The following is a 14158-nucleotide window of genomic DNA, read 5'->3' as shown; positions in this document are numbered from 1 at the left end:
TAATTACAGCTACTCGGGTGGCTGAGGCAGGAGAATCGCTTGAACCCTGGAGACAGAGGTTGCAGTGAGCCAAGATCATATATATATATATATATATATATAAATAAAATTAGATTTTCAGTTTCTTAGGTACACCAGCTACATTTCCTATGCTTAGTAACATGTTATTAGTGATTACCATATTAGCATAGATGTAGAACATTCCATCATCTCAAGAAAATTCTCTTTGATAGCACTGCTTCAGAAAATTCATCTCGAAGAACTTCAGTCAATGGTTTAAAGCCCATTTCTTCACATGCTAGAGCAGGCCTGGGATCCTTGAACTCCTAGAGTCCACAGATGGACTGCAGGGATCCAATAACTCCTAAAATCATGTGCTAAATAATGTATATGTGCATTTTGCTGAGAGTTTATTGCTTACGTCAGATTCTCAAAGGGGTCTTGATGCCATAAGAGGATAGGGATCACCTACTTTAGGAATTATTTTGGTTGCATTTGATTTTTAATAGTATTGGAAAAGAGCTGTGTCACTATATTATACTTATATAAAATTGTCACTTCTGTTAAAAATGCCTGGTATTTTTTTCTCCTGCTTTATAAATCTTTAAAGGGCTTCTTTCTTGAGCTTTATAAAATTCTGATCTTCAATCAGTATGTGATAACTGGGCTGGGTAAATATCACATAATTTGAAATTATGGAATACCTTGAGAATTATTGGAATTCCCCTTTCATTCCTCCTTCCCTGTCCCAGCATAAATACCTGAATTTATTGTAAACAGCGTTTTTTATTAATGGAAGATTTTGGCCCTTGATCTATGGGCTTTGCAAATTTTACGATGTTATTTTTTAATGTATAGGCTTGATGGGGTAAGGAAAAATTTTGCCATTAGGTCTGTCATGATTGTGACCATTATTAGCAATGTTATATGTAAAATCTGGTGTTGATGTCGTATTGCCTGTATCACAGAATTTTTTGTCTGTTCAGAATTGAGTTTTTATAGTATGAACAGGCTTTATAAGTATAAATATTTTACATGTGACAGTTCTGTAACCTCCATTTTTCTTGTTGGGAACAGGTTTGAAGGTTGAAGTGACTCACTGTGGAACAATGAGACGGAAATACCGTGTTTGTAATGTAACAAGGAGGCCTGCCAGTCATCAAACGTAAGAAAAGTTTGTCAGAGCAGCAATGGTGTGAGGCAGCTTGCCCTAGTTAGTGGGGTTGGGAGTTTTTCTGACTCTTACTGGGAAATAATTGTTCATGTGTACTTTTTTTTTTTTCTCTCAGTTTTCCTTTACAGTTAGAAAATGGCCAAACTGTGGAGAGAACAGTAGCACAGTATTTCAGAGAAAAGTATACTCTTCAGCTGAAGTACCCGCACCTTCCCTGCCTGCAAGTCGGGCAGGAGCAGAAACACACCTACCTGCCGCTAGAAGTAATGCCTTCACACTGCTAATTCATACCCTGTTGTTCATCATTCTTTTGGGGTCTTTTATGGCGGATAACTTACCTCATACAGAACATTTGTTTTGGAATATGAACTGTTTTTAAGTTTTAATTTATTCTAAATTTTCTATAATGAAATAACACGAAACAAGTTCATCCATAGTCCTACAAGTCTAGTCTAACCACTGTTAACATTTTGATATACTACACTTCTTTCAGTCTTCATCTGATGTACATTTTACTTAATTATAATCATAGTGTAGAGCCGTCTTGTTTACTACTTTTTTACTTAACATATTGAAAATAAGTGGTTTAATGAAGTTGATTTTAAATTTTTATTTTACATTTAATTGGCACTAAGTAAGAGCTAAAAAAAAAAAAAGATATATACATCTAGTACAAAACTTTTTTCCATTTGTAGGTCTGTAATATTGTGGCAGGGCAACGATGTATCAAGAAGCTAACAGACAATCAGACTTCCACTATGATCAAGGCAACAGCAAGATCTGCACCAGATAGACAAGAGGAAATTAGCAGATTGGTTAGTACTTAACCTTAGAAATGAGAATTTAAAACATATTAGGGCGAACTGTAATACTAGAGAACCATGTCCTTATCAACCCATACCTTACTACCATTTCATGGACTGTGAGAATTAAAAGGGATCATGGAAGTAATCTAATGTTCTCGATACAAGCTTTGGTGGGTTATATGAGAAGGGTTAGGTCCTTCTCATTGAACACTGAGCTTTTTAAGTAGATCCAGGGAACAGATCCTCTCAGAAGAAACGTTGCAATTTAGTAAATTGGAACCTCCACCTAAAAGAGGTGGGAAATAGGAGGAAAAGTCAATTATGACTAGCAATACTAAAATTCTGTTTTTGTTTTTGTTTTTGTTTTTGTTTTCAGAGACAAAGTCTTGCTCTGCCACCCAGGCTGTAGTAGAGTGCTGTGATCTCAGCTCACTGCAAGCTCTGCCGCCCGGGTTCACACCATTCTCCTGCCTCAGCCTCCCCAGCAGCTGGGACGACAGGCGCACGCCACCACGCCAGGCTAATTTTTTTGTATTTTTAGTAGAGATAGGGTTTTACTGTGTTAGCCAGGATGGTCTTGATCTCCTGACCTCATGATCCGCCCGCCTCAGCCTCCCAAGGTGCTGGAATTATAGGCGTGAGCCACTGTGCCCGGCCAATACTAAAATTCTTAACACTCAGTCTAAGATTGCTTAGTCCCCAGTATCAGAGTGGCAGCTATACAGTCTGAATAAAGAAATGGCTGGGCTCAGTGGCTCACATCTGTAATCCCAGCAGTTTGGGAGGCCAAGGCAGGTGGATCACTTGAGGCCAGGAATTTGGGACCAGCCTGGGAAACATGGTGAAATGCCATCTCTACTAAAAACACAAAAATTAGTGGGGCATGGTGGCATGCATCTGTAATCCCAGCTAGTCAGGTGGCTGAGGCACGAGAATCACTTGAACCTGAGAGGCAGAGGCTGCAGTGAGCCGATCACACCACTGCACTCCAGCCTGGACAATGAAGTGAGACTGTCTCAAAAAAAAAAAAAAGAAAAAGAAAAAGAAGATCAGGCACAGTGGCTCAAGGCCTGTAATCCCAGCACTTTGGGAGGCCGAGGGGGGAGCGGATCACCTGAGGTTGGGAGTTCAAGACTAACCTGACCAACATGGAGAAACCCTGTGTCTACAAAAATACAAAATTAGCCAGACGTGGTGGCGCATGCCTGTAATCCTAGCTACTCAGGAGGCTGAGGCAGGAGAATCGCTTGAACCCGGGAGGCGGAGGTTGCGGTGAGCCGGGATTGCACCACTGCACTCCAGCCTGGGCAACAAGAGCGAAACTCCATCTCAGAAAAGAGAGAGAGAAAGAGAAAGAAAAAAGAGAAAAAATAGAAGATAGTTTTAACCATGTACGGTCTCTGTGCTGTCTCATTGTTCTAAATGAAGGGAAGGAAGGCGTTACCAGTATCACTTTTTAAAACTCATAGAATAAGACAAAACTCAAGATAAAATGGCATCTGAGGCCGGGCGCAGTGGCTCAAGCCTGTAATCCCAGCACTTTGGGAGGCCGAGACGGGTGGATCACGAGGTCAGGAGATCGAGACCATCCTGGCTAATACGGTGAAACTCCGTCTCTACTAAAAAATACAAAAAAATTAGCCAGGCAAGGTGGCCGGCGCCTGTAGTCCCAGCTACTCGGGAGGCTGAGGCAGGAGAAGGGCGTAAACCCGGGAGGCGGAGCTTGCAGTGAGCCAAGATCCGGCCACTGCACTCCAGCCTGGGCGACAGAGCGAGACTCCGTCTCACAAAAAAAAAAAGGGCGTCTGATTCTTATCTGGCTGTGTTCTCAAATACCATTTTAACTGCCCAAAGAGAAAAAAATCTGGAAATATGAATATTTCCCAAAACAACTTAATAATACTTCCAAAAGCAATTTTAAAGATTATTGAAAATAGGGATGCAAAACTGACTCTTTTAATTTATTTTTTAACCTTAGTAATTTCGTCTTTGGCTAAAAACTGGTTCTTCTATTTGGTAAGCCAACTACAGAAAAAAATACCTTTTTTCCTTATTGACTCTTCTGTAAAGAGTCAAAGAATGTTATTACGTGATATTTAATTAGGAAAATATAGGCTGGTTTTCATCCTGGATTTTTCTCTGATTCTATAAGATTTTAAAAGCTTTCCCAAAATCTTCTGGAAACTAAGACCTCTTACTTTCTCTATAAAAGTCTCAACTCACTGTTCTAACTCATTTATTACAGCTCAGCTGTTCAGAAAGTATCATATAGTAGTTTAAAAAAATAAAACAGACTTTGGAGTCTAACAACCCTGGGTTCGAAGTCTAGCTTCTCCATTTACTTACTGTTACTGTTATCATATTATTATATTTATTATTATATTTATAGTATCTGGAAAGATACAGATTATAAAAGAACTGCTTTCATAGCTATAAAATACTTGTGAAAATGTATCATTAAACACTTAGCACCAAGTACATCATGCAGCAAGTCACAGTATATTAATTGTTATAGTATAGTCCTTGTTATTCACTGTAACCTCATTACAGGATACACTGAAGTACAGAAATGAATGGCAAATAAGCTTGAAAGAGATGCCCCATTAGTACCTAATTTAGAAAATGGGGCTTACACCTATAACCCCATCACTTTGGGAGGCCGAGGCAGGACTATCAGTTGAGCCCAGGAGTTCAAGACCAACCTGTGCAACATAGTGAGACCCCATCTCTAAAAAAAAATGTATCCAGGTGTGTGGCATGCACCTATAGTCCCAGCTACTCAGGAGGTTGAGGTGGGAGGATCGCTTGGACCCCAGGAGGCTGAAGGTGCAGTGAGCTGTGATTGTGCCACTAGGTGACAGAGCCAGACCCTGTCTCAAAAAAAAAAAGAAAAGAAAAAATGAGCCGGGCGCGATGACTCAAGCCTGTAATCCCAGCACTTTGGGAGGCCGAGACAGGCGGATCACGAGGTCAGGAGATCAAGACCATCCTGGCTAACACGGTGAAACCCCGTCTCTACAAAAAAATACAAAAAAAACTAGCTGGGCGAGGTGGTGGGCGTCTGTAGTCCCAGCTACTCAGGAGGCTGAGGCAGGAGAATGACGTAAACCCAGGAGGCGGAGCTCGCAGTGAGCTGAGATCCGGCCACTGCACTCCAGCCTGGGTGACAGAGCGAGACTCTGTCTCAAAAAAAAAAAAAAGAAAAGGAAATGATTTTTCCTGTTTATTGTGGAGAGATTCTGTGTAGCATGCTTTAAGCATGAATTTAAGTGAGATCCAACACTGAATTACATTAAGTTATTTCTCTTTGGTTATATGTATGGGAATATATAACAGTTATAACCTGTGACTCATACTGGCTTTCTTATCTGTCTTAAGTGTATTCCATTAAATAAATTGTGTATTATGGCACTGAAAATAGTCAAGTAATTATATAAAAATTATAAATCAAATAATTTTAAAAAGCCTTAAGATTTTTAATACTTCATATCAAACTCTACACAAAATAATTTTTAATAGAATGTATCCAGATCTCCTATAGTCAGAGGTTCTTAACCTCTTTTTAGGTGAGATATTTCTTTCTCCATCCAAAAGCATATTAGGTTCAATCATACAAACTTACCGTTTTCAGCTGGGTAGTACATAGTGGTACATGCCTATGTTCCCAGCTATCTAGGAAGCTGAGAGAGGAAGATGGCTTGAGCCCAGGAGTTCAAGGCCAACCTGAATAATATAGCAAGACTCCATCTCTTTTAAAAAAAAAAAAAAGTTTTATTATCATTTTCATAGATTTTTTTTTTCTTTTGAGACAGGGTCTTGCTCTGACCCCCAGGCTGGAGTACTGTGGTGCAATCACAGCCCACTGCAACCTTGAGCTCCCAGGCTCAAGCAATTCTCTCACCTCAGCCTCCCAAATAGCTGGGACCACAGGCACATGGCACCCCACCTGGCTAATTCTTTTTAATTTTTTGTAGCGATGAGGTCTTACTTTGTTGCCCAGGTTGGTCTTGAGCTCCTGAGCTCAAGCAATTCTCCCACCTCAGACTCCCAAAGTGCTGGGATTACAGATGTGAGCCACCAGGCACAGCCTAATTTTTTAATTTTTTGTAGAGACAGGGTCTCACTATGTTGCCCAGGCTGGTTTCAAGCTCCTGGGCTCGAGCAGTCCTCTAACTTGGCCTCCCAAAATGCTGAGATCACAGGCATGAACTACCATGCCAGGCCAAAATGTATTATTCAACCTAATGCATACATTTAAATTTTGTATAAATTACCAGGAGGTCACAGAATTTCTACAGTCCATTCATGACCCATGGTCCCCAGGTTAAGATTTGCTATTCTGTAGTTAGAGCACCATTGGTTAGACCTGTTGGAAAACATTATTTACACAGTGAAGAAAAAAAAGAGGGTTCTAATGCAGTAAAGTAGGGGATTTGGAGGAATTTTGAGAGTAACTACAAACTTTTTCCGTTTTTAGGTAAGAAGTGCAAATTATGAAACGGATCCATTTGTTCAGGAGTTTCAATTTAAAGTTCGGGATGAAATGGCTCATGTAACTGGACGTGTACTTCCAGCACCTATGCTCCAGTATGGAGGACGGGTAAAGCCTCTTGTTAATGTTTTAATCATACACATACAGTCTATAAGTATGGAGAGAAAGGCATATCAGAAATATTTCGGTTCAGCGATTTGAAATTTTTACTTTCTGTTTATTGAAAATTTTTGTTCTTTTTCACCATGTTATTTTTTTCTCCTCACATAGAATCGGACAGTAGCAACACCAAGCCATGGAGTATGGGATATGCGAGGGAAACAATTCCACACAGGAGTTGAAATCAAAATGTGGGCTATCGCATGTTTTGCCACACAGAGGCAGTGCAGAGAAGAAATATTGAAGTAAGGCATGTCATTACCTTGGCTTTGGGACTTTTTTCTGTTTAGACTTTAAATTACTCATCTAATGTTCTAACAAATTTTGCCTTAATACAAAGTATATGTAATCACTGAAAGTTTTTTTTTTTTTTTTCAAAATTTTTTTTTTTTTGAGACGAAGTCTCACTCTGTTGCCCAGGCTGAAGTGCAGTGGCACGATCCCAGCTCACTGCAACCTCTATCTCCCAGGCTCAAGCGATTCTCCTGCCTCAGCCTCCTGAGTAGCTGGGATTACAGGTGTGTGCCAGCATGCCCAGCTAATTTTGTATTTTTAGTAGAGATGGGGGTTCACCTTGTTGGCCAGGCTGGTCTCAAACTCCTGACCTCAGGTGATCCGCCTGCCTTGGCCTCCCAAGGTGCTGGGATTACAGGCGTGAGCCACTGCGCCCGGCCTAGTCACTGAACCTTTAAAAATGTTTCTTCTTGGCCGGGCGCGGTGGCTCACGCCTATAATCCCAGCACTTTGGGAGGCCAAGGCAGGTGGATCACAAGGTCAGGAGATTGAGACCATCCTGGCTAACACGGTGAAAGCCCGTCTCTACTAAAAATACAAAAAATTAGCCGGGCGAGGTGGCGGGCGCCTGTAGTCCCAGCTACTCAGGAGGCCGAGGTAGGAGAATGACGTGAACCCGGGAGGCGGAGCTTGCAGTGAGTTGAGATCCGGCCACTGCACTCCAGCCTGGGTGACAGAGCGAGACTCTGTCTCAAAAAAAAAAAAAAAAAGTTTCTTCTCAATAGTTTGGTGAAAAATTTGTTAGTCATAGTAAATTCCTTGATTCATTCTACTAGACATCCTTATAGACTACTGTGAATGGACAAAACACAAGCTCAAACCATGTTTTTTCTCTGCTCTCACACCACAACAATCAACACAGAAGACTCTTGTGACTAAATGTGGGGAGGGTTTCCCCACACACCAAGCAAACAATCAGTTCTGCAGTGGATACCAGCTGGGTGTCCTCCAATTCAGTCAGTACACTGTCTTCCTGGAGATAGCATCAGATTCCACAGATTCAGGGTTCAGTCCCACAAGGCTGCACTCTGCTTCAGATGCCAGTAGCAAGTGCAGGCTTCTGGTCATGGGTTCCCATGACCCCCTCTTCAAGGTAGATTCATCTGATAGAGCAGCTCACAGAACTAGGGAAACACTTACTTATGTTTACTGTTTTATTATAAAAGATATTACAAAGGATGCAGTAAAGATATGCATAGGGCGAGGTATGGGGAGGGAGAGTGGAGCTTCCATGCATCCCTGGGCACACCACCCTCCAGGAACCTTTGTGCGTTCAGCTGTCCAGAAGCTCTAACAAACCCCGTCCTTTTGGATTTTTATGAATGCTTCATTACATAGGCCTCAATGATTAAACTGTTAGCCATTGGTTATCAACTTAACCTTTGTCCCCTTTTACCTCCTTGGAGGTTGGGGGTGTGGGGCTGAAAGTCCCAACTCTCTAATCCTGCCTTGCCTTTCCGGTAACCAGACCCCATCCTGAAGCCACCTATAAGGCTACCAGCCATTAGGCAATCAGTATCATACAAAAAGATAAGACTGAGGAGTTTCTAAGGATTTTAGGAGTTGTCTGCTAGGAAATAGAAATGGCCAACAAATGTATATTTCACAGTATCACACCTGCTTTTTGTAGGCTAGTAGCAACATCATTGTCTTTCAATGACAGTTTAGGTATACTTCCCAGATTTGCCACTACCTGAATTTATTACCGTGGATAATTTATTAATTTCATTATTCTTCAATGTTCACCTTTGTAAAATAGAGCTAATCATATCTTCTGTTAAAATAAAAACTTAAGATGAATTAAATTTAACAGAGTTTATAATTGAACAAAGAATGTTTTTCTAATCAGGCAGCTCCTGGAACAAGAATAGGTTCAGAGAGACTTCCAGCAGCCGCATGGCTGAAGAAGATTTATGGACAGAAAAAGGAAAGTGGCATACAGAATATGGAAATGAAGTACAGAAACAGATGGATTGGTTACAGCTTGGCATTTGCCTTATTTGAAGATGGTTTGAACAGTTAGCTATAATTGATTGGCTAAAACTCACTGTTTGCTACACAAGTAGCTTATATCCTATTTACCCATCCAATTAGGTTACAGTTTTTTGTTTTTGTTTTGAGACAGAGTCTTGCTCTGTCACCTAGGCTGGAGTGCAGTGGCATGATCTCAGCTCACTGCAACCCCCACCTCTCAGGTTCAAACAGTTTTCCTGCCTCAGCCTCTGGAGTAGCTGGGACTACAGGCCTGCACTACTACGCCCGGCTAATTTTTGTATTTTTAGTAGAGATGGAGTTTCACTGTATTGGCCAGGCTGGTCTCAAACTCCTGACCTGAGGTGATCCACCTGCCTCGGCCTCACAAAGTGCTGGGATTACAGGCGTGAGCCGCTGTGCCTGGCCTAGGTTACAGTTTACTATGTTCAGAGAAACCTCTAGGCTGAACTTAAAAGATGTAAGGAGGTAGCCTTAAGCAAAACTTAACAGTTACCCCCTTTGATCTAACCCCCAAATTTTTGTGTATGTGTGTTTTTTTTAATGGATTGGCATTGATGTCACTCTGTCACCATCATAAATTTACTTATTTGGTCTCAAATCCCACTGGGAAATAGCAGAACAATGGGTTTTGTAAAATGGGAACAAGGACTTCAGATTACTTTTTCCTAAGGGTAAGAGTAGAGGGGACCTCCTTGTGCTGAAATTTCCTGTTTTCAGGAGAAAAACAAAACCTGGTCTATTTTAGGATCTATTTCTTTCTTCAGTGTTTCAGTGTACTTGTCTCACACTTAGCATGAGTGACTCCATTTTGGTTTGGTGTGGTCTGTTGGGGCCTTGGGCATAAGCTTAGTCCGAAACAATGACCTCCTATAATTTTGTTTAAAAATTCCTCCCTTTTGGTTAGGTCCTCACTTAGGTAAGAGTGTGACCAAAACTTAGGACCTTAGCACCACTCTCAGTTACTGAGATTTTGGTTTCTGGTCTCAGTACGTCATTCATAAGTATGGCATCCTCATGCTCACGCATTTCTTTGAGTTTTTGTTCCAATTCAAGAGAGACCATTTGACATTCTGCAGACAGCCATATGCAAACACTTAAAACTTTTGAGAGAGTGTAGTATCCCAGGGAGACTACTCTTATGACTCTTAGGAGAATAAACCCAAGAGTTTGGAGTATGCTCCTTAGCCAATGTCCCCATGAACCAAGCCTCCTAAAATCAAATAGATCAAAGAATAAGCTAGAATAAGAGTCTACTTGTTTCAACCAAGCAGCCTATTTGTTAATCCTCTACAACTGAATCTCTGTAATATCCAATGTATTCCTCCATGTTCAATAAGAAGTATCAGCAACTGCACAGATACTGTTTAGCCAGTAACTAATCTAGAGCAATTCTATTATCTAGCACAATTTTAGCAAGAGAATTTAAAGTCTTTTTTGTAACCATAGTCTTTGTAGTAGAATCTGCTAAAGAGCCTATAAATTTCTAATAGGCTGGAAAATTTAGAGGGATAAATTTCTAATCATTGCCTCATTAACTCCAAACCATAGGCTAGGCGCGGCGGCTGACACCTGTAATCTGTAATCACTTTGGGAGACTGAGGTAGACAGATTGCTTGAGCTCAGGAGTTCAAGACCAGCCTAGGCAACATGGCAAAACCCTGTCTCTACTGAAAATTCAAAACTCGTCCTAGGGCATTGGTGCATGCTTGTGGTCCCAGCTATTCAGGAGGCTGAAGTGGGAGGATTGCTTGAGCCCAGGAGGCAGAGGTTGCAGTGAGCCGAGATCATGCCACTGCATCCCAGCCTGGGCAGCAGAGCCAGACCCTGTCTCCAAAAAGAAAAAAACACACCATAGAAAAATAAATGAACAAATAATGCCCATCCAGAAGAGTGAAGGCCTCCTGGCAATATTCTCTTTAACCTGTATTGACAATGTTCTCTGTTTTTTTTTTCTTTTTTTTTTTTTTTTTTTTTGGAGATGGAGTCTCGCTTGGTCACCCAGGCTGGAGTGCAGTGGCTTGATTTCGGCTCACTGCAATCTCTGCTTCCTGGGATCAAGCAATTCTCCTGCCGCAGCCTCCCAAGTAGCATAGGCGCGTACCACCACGCCCGGCTAAATTTTTGTATTTTTAGTAGAGTGGGGTTTCACCACTAACGTTAACCAGGATGGTCTCCATCTCCTGACCTCGTGATCTGCCTGCCTTGGCCTCCCAAACTGCTGGGATTACAGGCGTGAGCCACCACACGTGACTGACAATTTTCTCTTTAAACTATGATGTAACTTAGGAGGAGTTGACCAGTGCTCTGTTTCTGACTGATTATGAAGCAACAAAGGTACCATTAAAATTTCTCACCCACATTGGCCCTTCATCTTCCCTCTATCAAGGCGTAAACTTCTCTGTGTGTGAGGGTTTTTTGTTTTTGTTTTTGTTTTTGAGACTGAGTCTTGCTCTGTTGCCAGGCTATGATCTCGGCTCACTGCAACCTCTACCTCCCGGGTTCAAGCGATTCCCCTGCCTCAGCCTGTCGAGTAGCTGGGACTACAGGCGTGTGCCACCATGCCTGGCTAATTTTTTGTATTTTAGTAGAGACGGGGTTTCACCTTGGCCAGGATGGGCTCGATCTCCTGACCTCATGATCCACCCGCCTTGGCCTCCCAAAATGCTGGGATTACAGGTGTGAGCCACTGCACCCGGCCAGTATGAGGTTTCTTTTTATCCTTCACAAATAAAAGTATACGCTATGAGTATATACAAGAGACCCCTTTTTCAGTTCAGTTGTTCATAACAGGCATGAACTTGGAAACAATTGAGAGCTAAAAGCCTCATGACAGCAGAGAAGTCTTGATGCATGATCTTGGGAACTCTGTCCACATCTAGGAGGCCATCTGCTTCTTGAGAGAAACTTCCCTCGTTAGCTTTACCTTAAGTTCTCCCTCTGATGGGTGTATGGTTCCAAGAGTCTGGGTGGGCCTTTCTAAGCTGTGAGATTACAAACCCAAGCTTCAAGGTCCTGAAGTTTTGCTGCAGTGTGGGTGACAAGGGGGGTCTTTCTCTGATGTGTTTCCAAAAGATCCAGCCTCTCAATTCTAGATCATGAAGGGTTTGCTTGTCCTCAGTCAGTGGTCTGTGAAAAGCTTTCTTTACCTGCTAAAAGTACACTTTGGCATAATGCATTAAAGCCTTGCAGCGGTTGGCCGGGCGCGGTGGCTCAAGCCTGTAATCCCAGCACTTTGGGAGGCCGAGACGGGCGGATCACAAGGTCAGGAGATCGAGACCATCCTGCCTAATACGGTGAAACCCCGTCTCTACTAAAAAATACAAAAAAACTAGCCGGGCGAGCTGGCGGGCGCCTGTAGTCCCAGCTACTCGGGAGGCTGAGGCAGGAGAATGGCGTAAACCCGGGAGGCAGAGCTTGCAGTGAGCTGAGATCCGGCCACTGCACTCCAGCCTGGGCGACAGACCCAGACTCCGTCTCAAAAAAAAAAAAAAAAAAAGATACAGGAGGTTCTATTATTAGGAGCATAAGCCTTCCAGTGACTATTTCATAAGGGGTCAACTTTTGTTTTTCACTGGAAGTGGATCTGATCGTCATCAATCTGAAACATCTTTGATCAAGGCAATCCGGATTATTCAGTTAGTTTTGCCTAATGCTCTTGTATTAAGTAATACCTTATTTAACTGTTTTATAGCTAGTCCAGTGAGGCAAGTACCTCTGTCACTGGAGATTTCTTCAGCAGTGTCCTGTAAGAGAAACACATTTCCTAATAACCTTTTAGCTACTGTTACAGCATCAGCCCACTTGTATGAGAAAGCTTCTGTACAACCAGAAAATATGCACTGAAAATCACAATTGAATGAACTCCTTCTGTAAAATGTTCAGATGTATCAGAAAGGTACCTGAAGTTTAGGTTGTCTTCTCAAGAGTATGGGTTCGACAAACTATACATTGGTCATAAACCATTTTAGCAATTTAGAACAGTCACAACACCAATGTGTGTGTGTGTATGTGTGTGTATGGTTTTGTTTGTTTGTTTTGAGACATAGTCTCACTCTGTCACCCAGGCTAGAGTGCAGTGGCGCGATCTCGGCTGACTGCAACCTCCGCCTCCCGGGTTCAAGCAATTCTTGTGCCTCAGCCTCCCAAATAGCTAGGATTACAGGCACCTGCCACCACGCCCAGCTAATTTTTTGTATTTTTTAAGTAGAGACAGGCTTTCACCGTGTGGGCCCAGGTGGTCTAAAACTCCTGACCTCCGGTGATCAGCCCACCTTGGCCTTCCAAAGTGCTGGAATTACAGGCGTGAGCCACCATGCCCAGCCAATATATACATTTTATCTCTTCCTTGATGAATCATGGAATACAGCTTCTAGTAATGGAAGTTTTAAGGACTCACGAAGGAGCAGGCAGCCATCCAGTCTCTTCATGAGTCCATGCTTAACGCTGGAATTGTATCCTCTTACATAGCAATTTTCTTTCTCCAGTGGAGGTGCACAGCACTGTTTATTAGATGGGTTATCATAGGTAATTTGACCCGGATCATGGAGTTCGTTCAAATTATGTATCTTAACAGTTTCAGTACTGACTGAGTTAGCATGAAAATCTAGCCAAGTATTTTCTTGGTATTCATTTAATTCTTGTGCTGCTTGGGTTAGCAGTTTTATATATCACTCAGTCTCTTCAATATGGTTCTGGTAATTCTTACTCAGTTCAAATGATATGATCCTAAAGTTACCAGAAGCCTGTCTTCAAGAGTGCTTATCAAGGTCCATTTCATCTTTTCCATGAACCTTCTTGAAGACAAAATAGGATTTTACTTGCTTGCGAAGTTATTTTTAATAACTGCCATACATTTGTTTGTTTGTTTGTTTGTTTGTTTATTTATTTATTGAGACGGAGTCTCGCTGTGTCACTCAGGCTAGAGTGCAGTGGCGCGATCTCGGCTCACTGCAACCTCCTCCTCCCTGGTTCAAACGATTCTCCTGCCTCACACTCCCGAGTAGCTGGGACTACAGGTGCCACCATGCCTGGCTAATTTTTTTGTATTTTTAGTAGAGATGGAGTTTCATCTTCTTGGCCAGGCTAGTCTCGAACTCCTGACCTCAAGTGATCTACCAATGTTGGCCTCCGAAAGTACTGGGATTACAGGGGTGAGCCACTGCACCCAGCCTGCCATTATTTTATTTATTTATTTATTTATTTATTTATTTATTTATTTATTTATTTATTTATTTATTT

General features: G+C 41.9%; 1 protein-coding gene across 3 annotated transcripts in view; it reads left to right on the top strand.

The window, feature by feature from the left end:
* LOC111555812 (argonaute RISC catalytic component 3) overlaps positions 1-14158 on the top strand; it is a 123834-nt gene that overhangs the window by 76188 nt on the left and 33488 nt on the right. For all 3 annotated transcript variants that reach the window (XM_023232170.2, XM_023232171.1, XM_023232173.2), the window contains 5 exons: positions 1078-1165; positions 1290-1437; positions 1870-1989; positions 6458-6580; positions 6743-6876. In XM_023232170.2, the coding sequence (XP_023087938.1) occupies positions 1078-1165; positions 1290-1437; positions 1870-1989; positions 6458-6580; positions 6743-6876 (613 nt within the window). The remainder of the gene's footprint in view (positions 1-1077; positions 1166-1289; positions 1438-1869; positions 1990-6457; positions 6581-6742; positions 6877-14158) is intronic.

Source organism: Piliocolobus tephrosceles, chromosome 1, assembly GCF_002776525.5.
Source record: "Piliocolobus tephrosceles isolate RC106 chromosome 1, ASM277652v3, whole genome shotgun sequence".
Taxonomy (NCBI): Eukaryota; Metazoa; Chordata; class Mammalia; order Primates; family Cercopithecidae; genus Piliocolobus; species Piliocolobus tephrosceles.
This window is presented reverse-complemented; position numbering and strand designations above follow the sequence as displayed.